General features: G+C 39.8%; 1 protein-coding gene across 3 annotated transcripts in view; it reads left to right on the top strand.

Annotated features, from left to right (window-relative positions):
- The window catches only part of GRM7 (glutamate metabotropic receptor 7), a 303,115-nt gene that overhangs the window by 246,486 nt on the left and 36,121 nt on the right, over positions 1 to 20,508 (top strand). For all 3 annotated transcript variants that reach the window (XM_054076665.1, XM_009565813.2, XM_054076664.1), the window contains one exon: positions 19,824 to 20,070. In XM_054076665.1, the coding sequence (XP_053932640.1) occupies positions 19,824 to 20,070 (247 nt within the window). The remainder of the gene's footprint in view (positions 1 to 19,823; positions 20,071 to 20,508) is intronic.

The raw sequence follows: 20,508 nt of genomic DNA, 5'->3' as shown, positions 1-20,508 counted from the left end.
GGGGGTAGGAAAGGGAGAGACAGTACTTGGAAATGTACCTACTGAGCTCTAGTGTTACAAAAGAGAATTTTTCAAGACAGGCTCCCTTATCTGGCAGGTATTTCCCAGCCAAATCTCTGTTAATGGGGTCAGTTGCAGTGGGCAGGAGAGCCTTGTTGACTTCTTTAATTGTCAAGGCTTTATGAAGGGTTTTTCAGGTTTAGTGCTTTCCAGCTAATGATGTCAGATACTTCACCAAGAGGTTATTCAATCTGTGTTCCCATTTGGCCTTTAAATGACTAACCTATCTGTGGTCACAAAACATGGGTAGGGGAATGAGGTGAAATTCATATTTACAAAGAACAGGTTGCTTGCTCAGCAATAACCACTTTCCTTACGCTGCTGATTGTCCATTAATCACCATCCATTCAGCCATTAACTCCTTCTGTCAGAGTAGGGAAACCTGAAGTTCTACCCTGCCTATGCCCCTGAGTCATATGGTTTCACCGATTAAGTAATATTCATGTTGCATTTCTGACAACCAAAAAAATAACTTATGTATTGTAAATTGAGTATTTCAAGCATTCACAAGATCTTCATTGTATTTAGGGTTACATTACAGTGACATTTATTAAAAAGAATGCAGAGGAAGTAGGAGGAAAAAATACATGATGAACAATATGCTATCATCTTCCTCTTGTTCTTTGTAATTTACATTTTCAACATCAGAGCAGCCTGTAATGTTTAATGGAGATAATTAAATATAATTTGAAGACAAGATAGCTCTTTTTAGTAGTGGAACAGATCCTGCTGACAAACTTAACTAGCAACAGTAATTCACCAGTAAGCTGAAGAGTAAAATGCATTTAAAAGATTAGCACTAGATTGTGTTAGGTGATGCTAACAGAAAGGAATGAAAATCAATTAGTTTAGCCAAGGTGCTTAAAATGTGATTACAGCTGGAGAGAAAGTCTTGTGAAAACTGATATTACGTAGTAGTTAAGATTTATTCTGGTACCTTAATTGGAGGACCAGGGAACTTTAAGCAGAAAGATCAAGTGATTTGATTCTCCAGAACTTCAAAATCAATGTAGTTTTAGCGTATTTTATTGACTGGAAGATGAAATCTGTTAATGAGTGAAGATAAGAAAGAAAGGTTAGGGCCTCTAAATATCCCTGTTGATAATTGCTCCGTGTGTTGAGTGCACAGAGCCCTGCACCTAAACCCAGCATCAGCACCAGTTTTAGTCCAATTTGGAACTGAGCAAGGACTTGCTAGGCAAAAATAAATATATCTTCTGGATGTGAGCCCAGGCAGCGTCTGTGGAGCATGGAGGGTTGTTCAGTGCCCAGTCCTGTGTCACTGGGCTCAGGAAGGTAATGTGTAAGACAACCTTTATTAAAGTAAACTTCCCTCTGGGAGCAGGACTGGCTTGATTTGATTGCACTCATACACAGAAAAATTTCTCCTTTGGATGCTTTTTCTCCCTCGAGGCCTAGGGCTTGCATTTGCTGACAGAATTTTTTTACGAATTCAGCTTTGTACTTACAAGCTTCCTTGTGGCTTCCACATGCAGAGACGAGGGAGCTAGTAGGCACTCAACATTTATTTCTTCATACATAAGAAGGGCTAGAAGACAATAAATAAATCTCAGTTAAGTATAAAAGCAGGTATGCTGTGCAACTATGAAGACAGCAATAAACACCTTTTTTTTTTTATCCTGTTAAAAACATATTTAATAAGGTACAGATGCACAATAAGGTCCGTGGGCCATCAACTTTTGCCAAGTCACGGATTACTTAAATGTGTGAGGTGATTTGGCTTAAAACTCACATTTTTCTGATCTTGTAATGTTCCAGATTGCTTTCTGTATAAGTACTCCAAATGAAACTGCTGATAGGGAGCTCTAAATAATTCATAGTAATTTGTAATGTTATCTCTGAGGTATGATGCATAGGAGTTAATCTCCGAGTTGGCTTGGAGCTGATAATGAAGAATGTGAGCTGTGGTAGAGTGACACAGGACACATTATGACTTCCTTAGACTGTATTGGAAAACGGCTTGGGTTTTGCTGTAAATTGCAATTGTAGCATCAAACTTTGAATAGAGATTCAGAGGAAGCACTTTCCTGATGCTCTGTATTAGCATCGGTATGCATGGATACCTGATGACAGTAAGGGGGGTGGTGGAATGACTAGAATTTGTCTGGTCCTAAAATGATAGACTTCTTGTAATTAAATTTCATTTGAACGAGCCCCTAAATCATCTTGTATTCTGGGATTACCCATTCCCAGTTTAGCATAACAACAAGCACCCATCTGCATGTCACAGAAAACCAAGCCACAAAGGAAGCTCGCTCCAGTTTATGAATTATGATGGATTGAGCAGTTGCCATAGCAACGGTTTGTACTAATTGTGATACATTAGTAGCAACAAGGATTGGATGGCTCAAGTCATTTAGTTAATTAAATGCAAACTTGGACGGCTTTGAAGGAATAATAGAGAAAATTAACACTTACTAGTGCGCACCTGTAAAATGTGAACAATTTGTCTGGAAAAATCACGGAGGGTTTCTGTATTCTTGATGTGTTTTTTCTGGCTTTGAGTGTCTTCTTGTGGGATGTGGTGTGATTTATTTTGAAGTGCTTGCTGAGATGGAGCATGAGGGTTCAGGAAAGCCTATTGTCTGGATCAGGGCAGTTGTACATTGGTTGGGGAGCCCAACTTTGAGTGACTGCAGTGGGAGAGCGGATAGTTTTGTAATGGGAAAGGCTAGCACAAATCTTTCTGTATTTGCAAGAATATGTTTGAGCATCACAGAAAGTGCGGTCTCATTTTTGCAAAGGAAGATGCTGGGGTTTGCTGGCGGAATTTAAGGGTTGCAACTGGGGGTAAACTACTTGAATTCATCGTTCTTGCAAGCACAATTGACTTGAGCTGTTGTCCATGCATGTTTGCTGGCAAAGCCTTTGTTGGTCTTTATCTGCTGCACACATGCCCTGTCTGAAATCCTTTTTTGAGTTGGTGGGGGGTGGGGGGGGAACCTGTTGGGCTTTAACTTTGTGGGGCTTTTTTTTGAGGATGAGAAGGTTTCAATACACTGCTGCCACCCGTAAAAGAAAACACCTTGAACATTGGCTATTCTGCAGTTGTGGATCAATACGGTCTTCTGAGAACCAATATATCTAAACAGAATGAAGGCAAAAGTATTTCAGTCTCCCTGTGCAGGTTTCTTTCCTGAAGTAGCTTTGGCTGGGTTGCACTGCAGGATGAGGTATCCTCAGGAACAGGAGAAACTTTCTTCTTGTGGACTGTGGAAATGGAGATTACATGAAGAAACCTGTTAGTTTTGGGCTGCCTCATGAGTGCTGCGAGAATAGATGTAATGACTGTAATTAGCATGGGAGTGGGAATGCTGTTGGCATAGTTCAGTTCTTAGATGTGCTAGGTGGACGAGAAGTTTTTTGGGGATCGGTTTGTGGTTTTGCACAACAGTTGCTCTTATGTAGAGGAATATGTTGTCGCTTCATCAGCCTGCATGAAGGGGTTAGGTGGAGACCTCCTTCCCTGTCAGCCAGGTGAAGTCTGCTCCAAGATAGAAGGTAAATTAGAGAGCAAATGAGTGTGTATGTGAAACAGATGCTCCCAGAAATTAATACCCTAGCAGTGGAATCAACAAACAAGGAGCTGATAGAATTATGAGGAAATCAAATAAATTCTCCATAAAATGTTCCCAGACCTAATGATACAGGTGAAATAACTAACCCATGGTCATGTACCATGGCACCGTGTTACCTCAATCTTATTTGGGTGCAAGCCGATAGACATCTCTTTAAGAAATCAAAAGAGAGTATCACCAATGTCTATGTTCAAAATTATGCAATTATTAAAGATATTACACCCAGCCGTGGTGGAGAATAAGTCTTACTCTTCTTGGAAGGCCTAAGAGGTTTTGTTTGGTAGGGTAATGTTTTGGGGAGGTGTTGTAAGTATGGTATGTTAGTAGATCAAGGAGGTCCAGTTGCTGAAGAGAGTGGATGGACGCCAAGGGAATCTATTAACTGGACTGTCTCAGAAAAAGAGCCATTTTATTTCAGCAAATGCCTTCCAACTGGGTGAAAGTGACTGGATATAAATAAAACATTCATATGGCTGGATTGGGGGAGACAAAATTGAAGGTGAAAGGACAGAAAAAAAGTCTTGAAACTTGCTCTGTAAAATGAATCTTCTGCACAGAGCCCTGCTTTTCATTAGGAGCATAGCATGGGCTCAAATATGTTTTTTCTTTTATTTTTCCCTTGTTAAAACTTTGAATTGACAGCTCAGGAAGACGTAGCGTCCTCAGAGCAAGTGCGAATGAGAACCTTGTATGCACATTGTCCTTTTCAGCTCCAACTGAACCCTGAGTCAAACTTGGAGAAAACACCCTCATGGAGAGCTGGTCTGCAGAGACTGGTCTCTCCTGTAAGGGTGGTTTGGGGCTTGACTTTTTTCTTTCACGTTCTTTTTGCAATATTAGCTTACTGGGGCACTGTGCATGGTTGTAGAACTATTAAAATACTTATGTTTATTTTGGATTATAAATTTAATTTTGCAAGACCTGAATACATGAAATGAAAGGGCTGCTTGTCATCATAATGCAGGGCTGACTGATCTACTGTGCAATAAAAATAAAGAAAATTGCAAACCTCAAAGTGGTTAACAGCATGTAGTGGGGAGAAAACCATTAGGGCATTCGTGCCTTTCTTATTTCCAGGCTATGAATAATTTTGGCAATAGTTTTCAGCACTGTCAAGGCAAAGCAGCAGTTCATATCAGCTGCATTCGCAGACATTTCATTGCCATGACAACTTTGTGCAGATACATGAGCTGCTGTCAATTGTCAAGCCTGTCGTCAGTTGTGACCTGCAGCTTCACAAAGGAGCCTACCTGCATAATGCATACCATGTTATCTCGTTTGCCCACACTGATAAATGTATACCAAGTGTAAAGAACCAGCCTGTGAACTAAAGGACTTTGAAAAGCTCCTGCTGCCTCTAGGTTTCCATCTGGCTTTTCCTCAGATGATGATTTTTAACGTTTTTATATGCTTTCTACCTTGCCTTTCTCATGCAGCTTCCAAAAGGCTCCATGTAGCTCCATGCAAAGAAAGGAAGAAAAGTGTTTGATCCTTCTGGCACGTGTATTTGGATAAGTTATTGCAGTGAGGTCGGAATATGTTTACCTTGGCAGGTCTTTTTTCATCCTAAGCACACAAGGTCCATGGGGAGGTGCACACTGTGGTGTTCCTGGAGCTTTTTAGTCTTTTGGTGCTTCTGAGTGCCCAACATGCAGCACTGCTGAAGGGCCATGACTCTCCAAAAGCCCTAAGGCTGTGATCTGGCTGTGACCATGACCTGTGGGGAGGGGAGGTTAAGCTGTCTGCCCAAAAATACAAGATCGCTGATCAGGTTTTTGATGCTGGAAGTTCTGTATTTAAATTGGCTGAAGAGAAGGTCAGTAGAGGTTTTGCTGAATAAATGCATGCTTCAGTGCTGATAGAAAGTTCACTCCCAAGTGAGAAGATCTACTTCTAGATAAAGTTAGTTACTTTTCCACATTTATTTGTGCTTTCTGCATAGAGAAAGAAATGATGCAAGAAGATCTTCTGTGGAGGCAAATCCAGTTAGCTGGATTATCTAATATACGGCAAAAATTGGGCATGTTGATGCTCTGATTGCTGTCTTCTCAAACTGTAGGTAGGAAAGGCATGCAGCATCTCTATTCTGATCACACGTAACCAACAGTTCATATGTTGTTCCTAAAGCCTGTACTGTTACAGCAATGCTAAAATAGACATATTTTATTTATATACAGATGTTGCTCTGCTGATCCGGCGTCTATGTCACCTTATCCCAGTGTTGTATGGACGTAAACATTTTTGCTGCGCCAGAGAAAACTAGAATTTAGGAAGAAATGAAAATGAGATTTACTTGATAACTATTACTCTCCGATATAAATTTGTGAAATTAGTATGTGTTATTAGCAGGCTTCTGTGGTATTTCAGTTATTTTATGTTCCCCTGTGGATTCTGCCATCCATGGCTCATGGATGCAAAATGGTACTATGGGATTCAGATTTCAGGCTGATGCACCCTTTCATCATGTGGCCTGAGGCAACTGATGGCTTGAACATCTCTATTTCTGTTTGTTCAACATCTTTGCACTTAGTACATCATCTGACATGCAAGCGTCAGTTTGTGGCACAATTTTCAGACGAGGTTTTCTCTGCATATTTAAATGTTTGAGATACTGTCATGAATGTTGGCCAGATCTTCACTGGCAGCATAGGACAGTCTCTACTGCAGCCATGATTAGATGCTTTCTTTTCATTTTCTCCTAACTTTGGTTTTTGGTTTTTTTTTACTCCAGGGAAAGGCATCTCTAATGTGTGAGGACAAATAAACCTAAATATTACTTAAGGTTTTCCTGTTATGAGTAATAAATGCCAGCACTTCTTTTGGTCTGACAGAGACCTCATCTAAGAAAATTGATATTCTTAAACTAGTGACCAGAGAGTTTTATTTAATGTGCTATCAGCATGAGATTAAGCATCTGAAGTTGTGTTGTTTTTTTTAAAAGAAACCCTTTTCTTCCTTTTTCTTGAACTATTAATTAGCACTATGTATCCTGAATACAAAGTAAAATTCTAGAAGGCTAGGCAGCTTCTCTGAGTGAAAATTTCTTTAGGATTGTTTTCTTGTGTATAACTATTTATGAGAGCCATAATATTTTTCGTTACCCATCTAGTTGTCCATCTGTGTTTCCAAATATATACATTAGGTTGCAGTTTGTCCTTTTTGTAATTGATACCCTTCTACTGGATATTCACTGTCATTTATTTCTCAGTCTAACACAAATGGAACTGTCTTGAAACTGTTTCACCTAAGTTTATTTTCTATTCTAGAATGCATTAATAATTTAAGAACATTTGAAATACAGCTTTTCCTCGTGTTCACTCAGCAATTATTTGGTGAGGAAAAATTGTACTGTGATAAAGCTGTCTGGTCTTTTCTGTTGTGAACAATGTTTGATCTGCAAGATATTTCTGGGAAGTTCAGGGCCTTCCAGTGGCTATTTTTGCTGCAGTGGCTTCCCAGTGGATTGCCAGCGTTTCTCTAATGGAGAGCTTTTTAGCACTTTCACAAATTTTCTCTTGAAAACTGCAAAGATAGTGATTTTGTTAATTGTGAGTATCATATTGCCTGAAAAGAGACAGTGCATGATCACACCTTCTCAAATCCCAGATTTCAGGATGAGGATTTGAGCATGCCCAGCTCTTGGCATCAGCCCGTGTGTCCTCTTCCCTGGAGCTCTCCTGAGGTGGCCAATCTTTCTGTGGCTCCAGTGCCATTCCTGCCATAGAGAGGTCCTTGCTGCTGAGAAGATTCCCAGTGCTCTGCAGTGTGTGCACAACAGGCTACAAAAGCACAGCCACGAGTAGTCAAAGCATCCTTGCTTTATTTTGCTCAAAATCTCAAACTGAGTATTGCAGGGGGGGTTGTTTTTTTTTTTCCTCCCTTTATGTTGAATTATTCAGTAGTTGAAGTGAGTAAAATTCAAGATTTCTAGACTAGAGACATTTGGAATATACGAAGGATAGCAAAATCTATTTCATTTGAACTCTAATCTCTGGTCATGTATAAAATGAATAAAATGCAGTGAGTGTGGAGAAATATGATTTATAACAGCAGCTGAAGTCTGGCACTGAATACCCTAAAATGCCAAGATTGTATGTCAGTCAATTTAGCAGTACAGCGGTGAAGGTGAAGAATGAAATGAAGGCTTTCTCTGATGATGTAATCTTTGGAAAAATGACAGATGAAGAATTAGTTCTAGCTCAAAAAAAGCCAAATGCTCATCTGGTGAGAGTGGGAAAAGTCAATATTTTAATAATAGAAGTTTTGGATGTACGTTACTTCTATTGCACTTCATGTTTGTCTATTTTAGTGATGTGTAACCTATTTTATAGTTATTATAATGAACATGAGTGTCAACCAAGAGATATTAGACAGTTCTAAGGATTGATCTGTGTTGAAATACAGCCAAACACAGCTGTGACAAATTTCTTATCATCTGAAGGCCCTTTAATGACCCAAGTGAAATGATTTGGTGGGTCTCTGGACACTTCTCTTGTGGGCAAAAAACCACACTGGATAACAGCACATCAGCTGAGACACCTGTGGGAAAAACTTCATCTGTTTAATAAATTCTTCCATCAGTTTATGGACATGTAAGTAGTATACAAGAAAAATGAAGGGAGAGATCCGTGCGGCTTTTTCCTGACTTCCCATTGCCATTACCTGTCTTAAAAGGTACAGGATTAGGAGGCCTTATCCTCATTGTAACCTGGGCGTGGGTCTCAGCCTTGCCCACATCTCTGGCTGCCCACTCTCCGCCCTTGGATCTGCAGTAGGACACACTTTTCTAATCACCATGCTGGCAATGGTGGCGTGTGCTGTGTGTCTAGAAGAGAAAACAAGAGCAGATGAATCCACAAGAAGACAGAACTTCATGTTATTTTAGCAAAGTGAACCTTGCTTCAAACATTACTGTCCTTCAAGATTGTTTTGCTGGCACAAAGCACCCTTTTGTGCCAAATTTCTACTTCAAAGAGACAACAAAATTCAGAAATCCTCATAAAGTCTAGTCAGTTCCAAGGAGTTACCAATTTGAAACAACTTTAATCTTTTGTTGACTTAAGACAGGGCCATCACTGTTCTTTTCTTGGCTGAGCAATTCCCAAATGATTCTAAGCAGTTCATGGGCATCTTTATCATCTCTGTAACTGATACAGAAAGTAATGATGGCTTTTTTTTCCAGTGGATGTGGAATCTGCTGAGTGTAGTCTGTATAAACCATTTCACTTGTGGGATCATTTTTTATACTGCTTCCATTTCTCTTTTAGCCATTTGATGTCCTTTGAAAGCAGCAACATTGTTTTCCATTGCTGCTCTGACCAATTATCTGAATAAATTAATTTCCTTCTAGATAAGCTGGTGGAATTTCTCTCAAAAGCTAGAGAGACAAAATTCATCCTCCTTCTGTATCATAACCCTGAGAACAAGTGCTTTAACATTTGGTATTTTGAATTACCATACAAGTTATGGATATAATCCATAAATATTTATTTTTTCTAATATATGCAAATTTCTTGTAAATGTAAGTTCCTATTATAAGGGAACAAACTTTATAAAATATTTAGTTCAAATAGCTAAAATATATTTAAAATACATATATTTACATCATCTTCACTCTGTACACTCGTCTGTGAAATGCAAGCTGAAAAGCTAGCTGTGTTGGGTGCTCTTAGGACATGAAAATTTAAGTTGGCTTTGGCAGTGTGATATTAGAAAGAACAGTTTTATAGTGCAGGGAGAAGGAATTAGAAATTAGTCCTTTTAGACCTGTTTACTGGTGTATCGTCTGGCTTTGTATTTGGCCTCTGTGGGTGGTAATCTTTCAGAATGTGGCCCCAATTTTCCCTTTGGTATGCTAAGCCTCCTGCTGTGAGAAACATACTGAAACATAATTCATCACACCCATTACCTGCATAACTCTGGTGTGTAATGTTGTCATTGCCAAGCTAGTAACCACAGAAGCAGTGGATGTGACAGCGCTTGTAAGCACGTCTAAGGGTTTATCAGCATTATCACACTCTTGCTCTTTCTCCCAGTGTGATACCTGTACATTGGTGTCTGCCATGTTTTACTGTATCTTAAGGAGAGAATGAGATTCCATCTGGCGTGTTTATGACAAATGGAATTTCACAGCTCTGGGCATGTTCTTCTCTCAAACCTCTACACTTTGGGATGTGACTTAGAGCAACTTTTCAAAACATCACAGGCTGTCTTCAGGCAGCCAGAAATATCAGATCTGACGTCAAAGCTTTCTTCACCATTTGCTAATTGTCAGTGGTTTCTTAGGGCAGGGGAGAACCCCTTGTTTGTAAAGCAGTTATGGTTACTCTGCACATCATGTTTGCTTTTTGCAGCGTGTGTGGCATCCTGTGAGTGGATAGTGGTTCTTCTTGTGTGCAGTTGAGAAGTGGCCGTCCTCATTGCTGTTAGCTGCCGTGACAGTCATCCCTCCTCTGCAATAACATGTGCTGGGGCCAGAGGTGGAGACAGGCGGAGGGAAGGTGGTGCTGTGCACAAGGCCAAGGGTCCTAGGGGCACAGGCATGCAGAGGGCAAGACATGAGCACTGACCTTTTGTAACTGAGTTATGAGGGTAACCCTGAGAGGTTTATACGTCTTTTTAGAAATGCCGTTTATTGGGGCCTGAGGCAAGGTGGGCTTGGAGCTATGCTGATGCCATCTCCAGAAACATCTAGCTCCTTGATTTGACTTTTATTTTGCCCTCAGCAAGTCAGTCTTTTAGACACTTTTGTTTGAGGCATTCTTATTTTGTTGATATAAATAACTGACTTTGCAACTTCAACCAATTGCCGTTACAGAGCATCATGGCTACAGGAAAGCACTCATAAAAGTCCCTGGGTTGAGCTGTTGGAGCAATGTGCCGTGCAGAGACTGCCGGCTTTCAGGGGAGCCCTGCTTCATTGTGATAGTTTCTCGGGGATCTCCCGGTAAAGTAGAAAGATCTTCGTTGCCTCTGTGCAGGTATTTTTTGAAGCTGGTGCCTGTCAGAGAGAAGACCATACGAGTGAGGAGGTTGTACTGTCTCATTGAGGTTAACGGAGGGGCATGTTTTGTCCCAGGTTGAAAAGGTGTCTGAGCCAGTAACTTGTGCAAAGTGCACAGCAGCGTGGCTGTGCGCACCCTGTGTTTGTGTCAGCTCTTGTACCCCCCAGACAGAGCTGCCAGAGGTGCCAGCGACTTCTTCAACCTACTACAACTGCCCAAGTCAAACTCCACACTGTGTTGGGTTTACTGCTCCCATGGCAGCAGATAAACACTGAATTTCAGTCCCTCAGAGAACTAGAGCAGAACTGGGCAACAGTGAGTGGTTGTTTATAGTCCTCAAAGCCAACATTTACAGAAATAATCCTTAGACTGAATCTCCTGTGTGTTTATTTTTCCAGGACAATGGAATATTATCATTAAATGTAACACTTTCTGCTGATGACCACTTTGCTTTTGATTGCTTTTGGAGATGAAACTCTGCAAACTTATCTGATGAGTCGACATTGAAGTGTATGTAACATGCAAGGCATGGCTAGTTTTTTGAAGAGATTAACGATTCTTACAATCTGAATCTTCTCTCATCTCATCTTGTTCTCTTAGTAGGAATAATAATTATTTCTGGTTGAATGCATGAAAGAAACTCACCCGGGCACACAATGGTTTTGCGATGATCTATGAGTTATTATTTCTGTAGCTTCTTTGGAACTCTAAATTTGTGTTTAGTAAAGATAAAAGCAGAGATCACATCTAAATAAAGCACAGAACAGTCTGTGAAATGTAGTCGTTTTATTATTAGCAGAGAAAAAAGGAGTCTTCGAGAGCATATGAACCTATTTGAAGAATGAGTTGTCTTAAAACGCCCTGACCAAAAAAATTAATTTAAAGGCAAAGTCTTTCTTCTTGCCTGTGTGAGCAGGTTTTCTTCTCAGCTTACTGAATTCTCCACTATTGCCCTTCTGGTGTACTGTGCCAGTGGGGGGGGGTATCTGGCCAGAGGGTAGGGCTCTGTATACCCTCTCATTACTGCAGAGCTGCTATCATAAGATGCACATTTATTGCTCCTTTCACTGGATTTCAGTGCTGTGCTGGTATCAGCTCTTGCTTAGTGAGGGCCAGCAGATAGTCGATGACCTCTTGAAGGGGTAAAGCATGATTGTTATTACTGGGTGTAAAAGAAAGGTAATTTGGGGAGCTAGTTTCCAAACTTTAATCTTCTTTACTTTCATATCTCTGAGGGAACTCTGATGTTACTCTGTGGGTACTTGCTGTTCCTTTGGCACTCTTTTTGTTTTTCCATTACGCTGAAATGTATCTACAAAGTTAACTTGCAGGTTTTTTCTGATCTACTAGATGCAATATTGTGAGAATTTCCAAAGGACGCTAGCTTAATAGACCAACTATTTTCTCTGATGAAAGCTATCCAACCTCGGGTCTGCTGCAACCAGTCAGTAAAATTATTCCTTTTAGACAGACAAAGCTCCTTGTTGAGCTGTAGAGAACAAATATGTTTTTTAGCTTGAAAATAGGTTTGGAGAAAAAGAAGAAAATGCTGTGGGGCTGCACACATGCCCCAAAGCCTATGTGTCCCACATGCCATGTGTAGCTCCGTGTGCCAGGGATGCACAGCCCATCCATTGAGCCTGGCCTCTGCACTGGAGCAGCACAGCTGCTCATGAGCAACGCTTATGCTGTCAGCCTGCAAAACAGCCAACCGTTAATAGGAAATTTTCTGAAACTAAAATCCCATCATTTCCTTCAGTGTCACCTTTCGTATAATTACTAAGCACAGAATTTATAATTAAACGGTACGACTGATTCTGTGACATTCCCATAGACATTTCACAAAGGCTATTTGTGTGCCTTGCTATTTTGTACAGTAATAACTGCAATCAACATAACTACTATGATTTGTTTATCAAACGTCCCTTGGGTAGTACGCGTTGTCATTTGTAAAACTTCACAAGCGTCACAATTTGCATACTGTTGTCTGTCTCACGTTGCTGTTTAGCCGTGTTTCTGGAGCACCGTTGATGCTCACCTCTGAAGAAGAACACAGTTGTCTTCCACAGATTCTGAAATGTGCACACTGAACAGCACAACAGCATGGATAAGGCAAAAATCTGTTAGTAGGCAGAACAAGAACCAAAGGATATACTTATTGAACAATGGAATTAACAGGTTGGAAAGTGAGGAGAAAAAAGTGCCTTAAATAATCATCCATGAATGAAGAGAGTCCTGAGGAATAAGAATTTGTGATCGTGTAGCTGATAGCTGTATTTTAGTGCCTGTGCACCAGGCAACCGCGTTGAAGTAGCACACGGAACTGTGGTTTGACATTATGGCTCTTGATGTTGCAACCTTAAGCATTTGTCATAAGTAGAGTATATGTGTTGGCATGTGCATGTATTTTTTGCCTATAAAATATTCAGATGTTATGAAAGTATGATGAACTACTGATATCATGTGGATTATGTTAATACCATTAGGAGCAGTAGGTTAGAACAGCAGATAAGTAGTGTAGTCACTGTCTCCCACCTGTAAAGTGACCTCCTGCAACTGGAAATCCCTATTTTCTGAGTCATTTGCCAGATGTTTGCCTCTTTTGTCTGAAATGCTGGAGCCCAGTGTCCATGGGGTGGGAATGGGGGGTGGAGGGGTTGTGATGTTTGGGTTTTCTTTTCCAAAGTAGTGTTAACTTAAAAAAAAGGGAATCGGCTATCTCAAAGTGCTGCTAATCTAGGAAAAGGGTTTGGGGTTTTTTTTAAACTGTTTTAGCCTTCAAAGGGCTCTGCTAAATAGTGGCTTGAGCAGATTATGATGCTTAAAAAGATGGGGATGGAAGCAGGTGACCTGGAAGTCATCAGTGATAAGCTTCAGGGAGGTGTGGTATTATCTGTAGTTGCACTGGTGCCATCCAAGTGAAGAAAGTGAGTGTATGCCTGTATCCACGGAGCCGGCAGCAGGAATCTGGGATGTGCATGGGCTGCTGGAAAGCCTCAGTGGGGCATGAAAAGAAGATTACTGAATCAGGTTGGTAAAGAGAGCTGACAGGACTGCATCACACATAATATTTTATTTCTCAGACAACACAAGTGCACAGCCCTTGTGGAAAGACATGGTTGCTTGGATAAAGTCGCCGTTGCCTGAAACTTCCATAAATCAAACTGTCTAAGGAAATGAGAGCAGTGTTTGCTTTTACAGCTGGATTTTTTTTCCCGTTGAGGTTATGGTGCTGCCAAAAGGAGGGGGTTGCACAGGGGACCTTCACCGCTACCATAGCCCATTCAGGGGCTGTGGTTTCAGCCTGCCGTCCCTGCCGAAGCCTCTGTTGGAGGGGCAGGAGGGGTTCCAAAAAAGGTGCAAGCTGCTGCTGACTCTTCAGTCTCTATTGAATTAGCATAGATTTTGGGGTGCTTTGTGGCTGGAGATTTTTGTACAGTGATATCTGCCCTGGGTCCTGACCATAGTCCACCATAATAACAGTTGCTCTGTGAGGAATGCGATGTAGCCCTTTGCAGAGGTCTGGGTAACAAATAGCCAACATTTCTGTTGGAGGTAGAAGAGCAATGTTTCTTCCTAAGCAAAGCATATTTAAAGTCAAGGTACAAGAAGCACAGGTTTCACTGGAAAACATATGTTTCCTTCCTTTATTTGCCTTCAAAATGATGTGAGTAGGGGTATTAGACACTGAAATACCTAAGAACCCATTTACATTCAAATCTTTTACTTTCCACATTTTTGCAAACATATAATGCAGTGGAAGCTAATTTAAATTTTTATTAAAAATGTTTCTCATTTTTATATTTGCACAACATAATGTAGAGAATGAGAAGAAATGTTCAAATGACCTGGAAGTCTTCTGGGAGATTTATAAACTGTCTACTTCATATGTAAGAACATTTGTTTTAATTCCCACATAAAAGTGAGATAAAATAGTTTGTTGATAATACAGTCCAAAAATATCTCAAGTTAGTGCTTTATTTCCATATTGCAAATAATGCAATTCACTGCATAATTAGAAAGCTGAATTAAATAAAAGGAACAGTTGCTCCTGATTGGACTGTGAATGCAAAGCATTAGCCTACAAAAAGTATTTCTGACTCCTAAAGATAATTTTCTAAAATCTGCAGCTCTAAGTTCAGTTATTAGGGCTCAGCAGCTGGAAATCTGTCCGCTGGTTTAATGAAGACTAGAAGTCCTCATCCTGCAGTGCCTTACTTCTGAGAGTAATCCTAGATCATGCAAAATTGTCCATTGATATAGCTTGTTCTATACAAATTGCTGGTTGTTAGATGTGTGTATTCAAGACCAGTCTAATTTTCTCTCCAGGTTTTGAAGGTAATTTTCATCATTTGCATGAATAAAGGAAGAATCTGGAAAACACAGAAATCTAAAATTCAGATAGAAATACTTTATGTAAAATAAATTATAAAGTCTAGGTGCCTTTGCATGTGAATGATATCCTTAGGGTTGAGTTTTCTCCAGTGCACTGCTTCAAAGTCTGATGCATTTGTAATAGCAGTGTGTTAAGTTTAAAATTAAGTTAAATTTTGTCAAAATTCAGAGTATACTTGAAAGAGAGAAAGAGATAGATGTGAGTGAGGATGACCCTCCAGGATACAATGACTTTGTCCTATGTCATGGCAAACATGGCTTCAAACCCTTCATAGAAGTGGGCTTGCAGAGATCAACACAACATTGTTTTCAGAAAGCTTTAATTTCCACTGGCAGTACTCAGTTCAGTCCCAGTTCTCATTCTTGTCAAGTTTGAGCATCTCTTACTAAATCTGCATCTTAATTTCTTAATTTGATCTCACGTTTGGAAACTCCCAGGTTTCAGCAGCCATCTGTAAAAAGCATGCATGAATTATTAGTCTCCCATTGTCAGTTAAATCTTATCCTTTGTATTTTAAGTCATCCATTTGCATTCATCTAAAATGCTTTCAGAGAGTTTATCAGAAGAAGTGAAATAAGAAATGGAATAGTTTCATGTAAACTGCATTTTTATGTTTAACTGGTAAAACCACAAAGCAGAGATAAAATACATAAAACTAAGGCTCTGCATAATAAGCGTATCTATTAGTTTCCCTTATCTTTATAAAGCTCCCATTTGTCATGAGAAGCATTGTGTGTCACTCATCTCGCCTTGTTCTACAAAAGCTCTTTTCTCCATTTTCTTTATCTCCGATTGGCATTTTCAAGGTAGGAAACTTTGCTGATGTGGTGCTGCAAAAGACCCCATTGACTTAATAATCATTTAACTTTCAACCCCTTAATAGCAAGAGGAAATAAAAATTAATACCTGTATACACCTAGATAAAAATGTTACTGGCACTCTGCTGGTTGCAGATTTTCCAATCACAGCAGCCCTGGGTTAAGGGCAAAATGCTGGGTCAAAGCATCCCCGGGGTAAGTCACCTCCAGCTAAGGGCAGATCCCCACCGGCATAGCCTATGGAAAACCATGCAGGGAAGCTGCTGGCTGTTGCATGTGGCTGTAAAGGTCCTTGAGCTCTGGTGCAGAAATCTGCCCTTGGGAATGATCTGCAATGTCTCAGGAATTCGCTGCCCACCTGCCTGAAACACTCATGTCAGGAGCAGCAGCTCAGCAGACAGCAAATTACTCTGGTGGTGGATTTTCACTGGTAGCTGATTTTACCTGCAAACCCACAAGCTCTTCAAATGTAGTTATTCAGCTCCTGCACAGGGGACGTGTTCTCAGTGTGGGTTGTGTGTCATAGTCCAAAAGACCTTGCAAAGAGTGTCATCTTCTCTTGCTGCACAATCTTCACTTGTTCTTATCTTCTCCTTCTTAAAAGAAATGTTAGTATTGCATAACAAACTCATCAGCTGATCCAAAACTCAGAAAATGCCACACATTGGTAACAAATGCTTCTACTGAGGATATATTTGAAAACTTCTTCCTATATAGTGTTTTTGAAAGTATCTGTTGCTGTAGATGCATCTTTCCTTCTGCTTTTCTAGGTTTTTTTGTTGCTATCACACACAGTGTGTCTGTGACATATGTTTCTATGAGTATGGTGATAGAAAATTATTTTGCCTAACTGACAAGTTAATCAAAATTCCTATGGGGAGCTGTTTTACGTGCTGAAGAAGTGAGATTTGCGTAGGGAAAATCTGTAATCAAACATAAATATGCTATTTCTGTCTGCGGAACTTAAACAACTAATTACGTGTGTCATGCTGGCAATACTGTGTCATTATTTTTTTTTCCCACTTCCCCTTCACCTTTTCCCCTCTGTGGTCCAAATCCCTGCTTTCTGTATCAAGATTTTTATGTTCTCTAGGCAAGTGAATCAAGAGTTAGTTTCAAAATATTACTGTGCCGTTTTCACCATATGGCTGTTTGAACAGACTTTCTGTGAGTTAAAGTCATCTGAGATAACTGCAGAACAAAACATAGCTTTGAAGAACCAGTACTACTTCTCTATTTGCCACAGAGCTTTTCACCGGCATAGATGTTTTCTAACCTTGTAGCAAGGTAGGTCTCATTCAGTAATACAGCTTAATGAGTATTCAGTGCCTGTCAGGTTTAGTTATAATGCATATCTTGTATATAGAAACAGAGATAATTCTTATTAAACACTTTACAGAGCTGCATCCTTTTCAGTCCTAACCAGAAGGACTGCAGACATTATTTAGGCAAGCTTTCTTCCAAAGCATTGGCACAGAGAAGTGTGGTCTGAATATAGAGCTGGGAGCCAGACAGTTCCTAGATGCGTTGTAATTTGTCAAGTATGCAGTCCACAGCATCCTCCTGGCCTTTAAGGGTGTTGGTACCTGCAGCTCCTCTAGCAATTGCAGGAGATCTTAATAAAATAGAAATACTAATCATTTTACTTAACAAGTATAAAAACTAATAATAAGTTAGAAACCCTTTCATCATAAGACTGATATCTTCCTGGTTATCCTTCAGCCTTTAAATGTTGTATTTTATATATTAATTTCCAATTTTCAAATACCTATTGAATTCAATTAATTAATATTTAAATCTATGCTATTTATATCAATGCAATGCAATTGACTCTGGCTGAGTTACAGCTGATTTATGTGAATATAACGTAATAGGATCAGCTCCAAGAAAACAAATGCATTGCAAACTATTTTTCTTTTAAATGTTCTTACAAGATAAATAGGCATACAGTGCTTATAGACATAGAAATGAAACTATAGAGCGTATATCTGTAGTGTAACAACATTCAGCTGCAAGGTGTAAGGTGAGGAATAACAGCTAGGTAGTAACTCTGCAGTGGAGAGCAGCGGGCAACAACACTCCTGAATGCAAAGAATAAATATCGTGTTTCACAGCAATGCTATAAGATAACTTCAGAAAATAATCTTTCAGCAAGGAGATCTCAGTAGAGCACCACACTCTTTTGGAGCATTGCATCTTGGTGGAGCAGTGGGTCAACAGCAGTGTCCATGTCAGAGGGAGACAGAAGGGTCTGAGATCTTCTCAGTGGCTGAAGTTGGAGAAATTACTCCTTTATCTGTCAAAGACCAGGGGCAACATGGTACCACACTGCTTTTTAAAAGTTGTTCAAAAGACAGTAACTATTTCAATATACAAAAGAAGGTAACAGAAGGGTATGGTGGCCACTTGCCCTCTGTGCCACCGGGAAAGGACTGTCAGCAGTCTCCCTTCAGGTACAAACCAAATGTTTGGGGAAACCTGTGAGCCCTGCAAGAGTCTGGTTAAGAGGCAATGAAAATTCCATCAGAGAATGGTTTTAGGATGTGGATAGACACGGTGATCTGACAAAAGTATTCTGGTGTAAATGGCTTTTTCTTGGGACGGGAGTTTAGACAAGGTGACCTCTTGGGTGCCTTTCCAGCTTCAAATGATGTAACTTGGCTCAGCGTGTCTTTTCACAAGATGAGATGGGTTATGTCCCAGTTTCCTGACTTTGCCAAATTTTCCGATGACATCAGTGTCATTTCCTTCTGATAATGAGCAAATAGAAACTGAGAGTGCACTTTAGTTTTGCTTTGCAGCATCTGTATGGAGATGCATCTATGCACAGCAAGTTTTTTATGTTTTCTATAAGGCATTTTATTGCTTCCAGTGGTGGTCTTAATCACTGTAATATCAACTGCTATGTAGATATAGCTAGCAAGTCTGGGGACATTTATATTTTTCTAAATACGGGAATTTGGAAATACCTAGGCAGAGTCAGCGTTTTAGTCTGTCATTATATTTATTCACGGACTTTTTCCACTAGAAATTCAGACTGATTAGCACTGAATAGGAGAAAAAGAGCAAATAATGTTCTGAAGAAATCACCCTCAATGTGTAATGATTTTCCCATCTATATGGATTTACAATAGACTTAATTTTTGAAGAAGATCCACAGAGACTTTGCTCCCTCTTCAGCTCTCCCACATCTGTATTGTGCTGTTTCTGTGCTTTTTAACTTTTAACTGTGCATAACTCTCTTAAGTCACAAGAATTGTTCTAGTTAATCTATTAAGTGTATCCTTGGAAAAGATAATTAGAAAAAAGCCTTTCTACTGCTGTATATTTGCAGAGTATGTTTTTAAATACTCGTGATTTCTTTGAATACTCGTCTCCTGATAGTACCTGTTCTCTGACTTGCATATGTACTGTTTTTTCATAATAAGCATAGCTGAATGTCATGAGCACACAAATCATTGTGTATTCTCTGCAAAGGTATTTTGGTGAATTGTAGAGAATTAAAGTACGGTAAAACCAAAAAAATCCCACCCTCACATTTAAAAAGAAAAGTAAAGGTTTGTTTGTTTGTTTAACTAATCTGCATTATTATAGTTCCTCTTTTATAACTTACAGTAAGCCTAAACTGGAATTTATACCAGCATTATTGAAATCCAAATCTGATCTTCACTCTTTAAAGCTATACCTTAAGCATACAGCAGAAATTGTATTTTTAAGGATGTTGAAATTTTCTAACGTTGAGCATCCAAAGTGATAGTGGATACTACAAGTAGCTGATGTGTGTTGGACCTCACGGTACTTTGCAGTGCAAAGGTCTTGGCTTATGCATATTTAGTTGCAAACTCATTAAAAAATGCTTTTAACTGGTTAGTTAATGTTTGAAATACTACAGCGTTCTTCCCAATCATCTTATTTGTAATAGCGTCTCATGTGTTGTGTCTCCTAGCTCTACATACAAACTACCACACTTACAATATCCATGAACTTAAGTGCTTCAGTGGCCCTGGGGATGCTTTACATGCCGAAGGTGTACATCATCATCTTCCATCCCGAGCTAAACGTCCAGAAACGGAAACGCAGCTTCAAGGCTGTGGTCACAGCAGCAACCATGTCATCACGGCTCTCACACAAACCCAGCGACAGACCCAACGGTGAAGCCAAAACGGAGCTGTGTGAGAACGTAGACCCAAACAGTAAGTACTGCTCATCTCCTGTTCACTGACTGATTGGGGGTTTTGGAGGCATTGACCAATACCTGGATCTTAGGACCTTCATATTATTTGTTGTTATCAGTTAAAGATTTTTTCACATCTCCCATACATTATTTTAAATTCTCTATTTCCTCCTCATATTTTGAGTTGGCAGCAACTCCTCACAAAGTATTTGGTAGCTGTGAGTAACTCTTCCTCCTTTCCCTCCTCTGAGTGAGAGATCAGCAGCATCCTTGTGTTCTGGACCCTGCAGTCTGTGTCAAACTCAAACCTTCCTAAACCTGGTAGGTGCAGTTTCCAGGATGGATGGAGGGACAAGTATCAAACTCTTTGATAGCTCTGCTAACTTAACTTATAATTTTGTTTCTTGATAAGTATCTTTGCAAAAATCTCACAATCCTTGAAGATTCTCATTTAAGG

This window comes from Cuculus canorus, chromosome 11, assembly GCF_017976375.1.
Source record: "Cuculus canorus isolate bCucCan1 chromosome 11, bCucCan1.pri, whole genome shotgun sequence".
Taxonomy (NCBI): domain Eukaryota; kingdom Metazoa; phylum Chordata; class Aves; order Cuculiformes; family Cuculidae; genus Cuculus; species Cuculus canorus.
The sequence above is the reverse complement of the archived record's forward strand: the minus strand, read 5'-3'. Positions and strand labels throughout refer to the sequence as shown.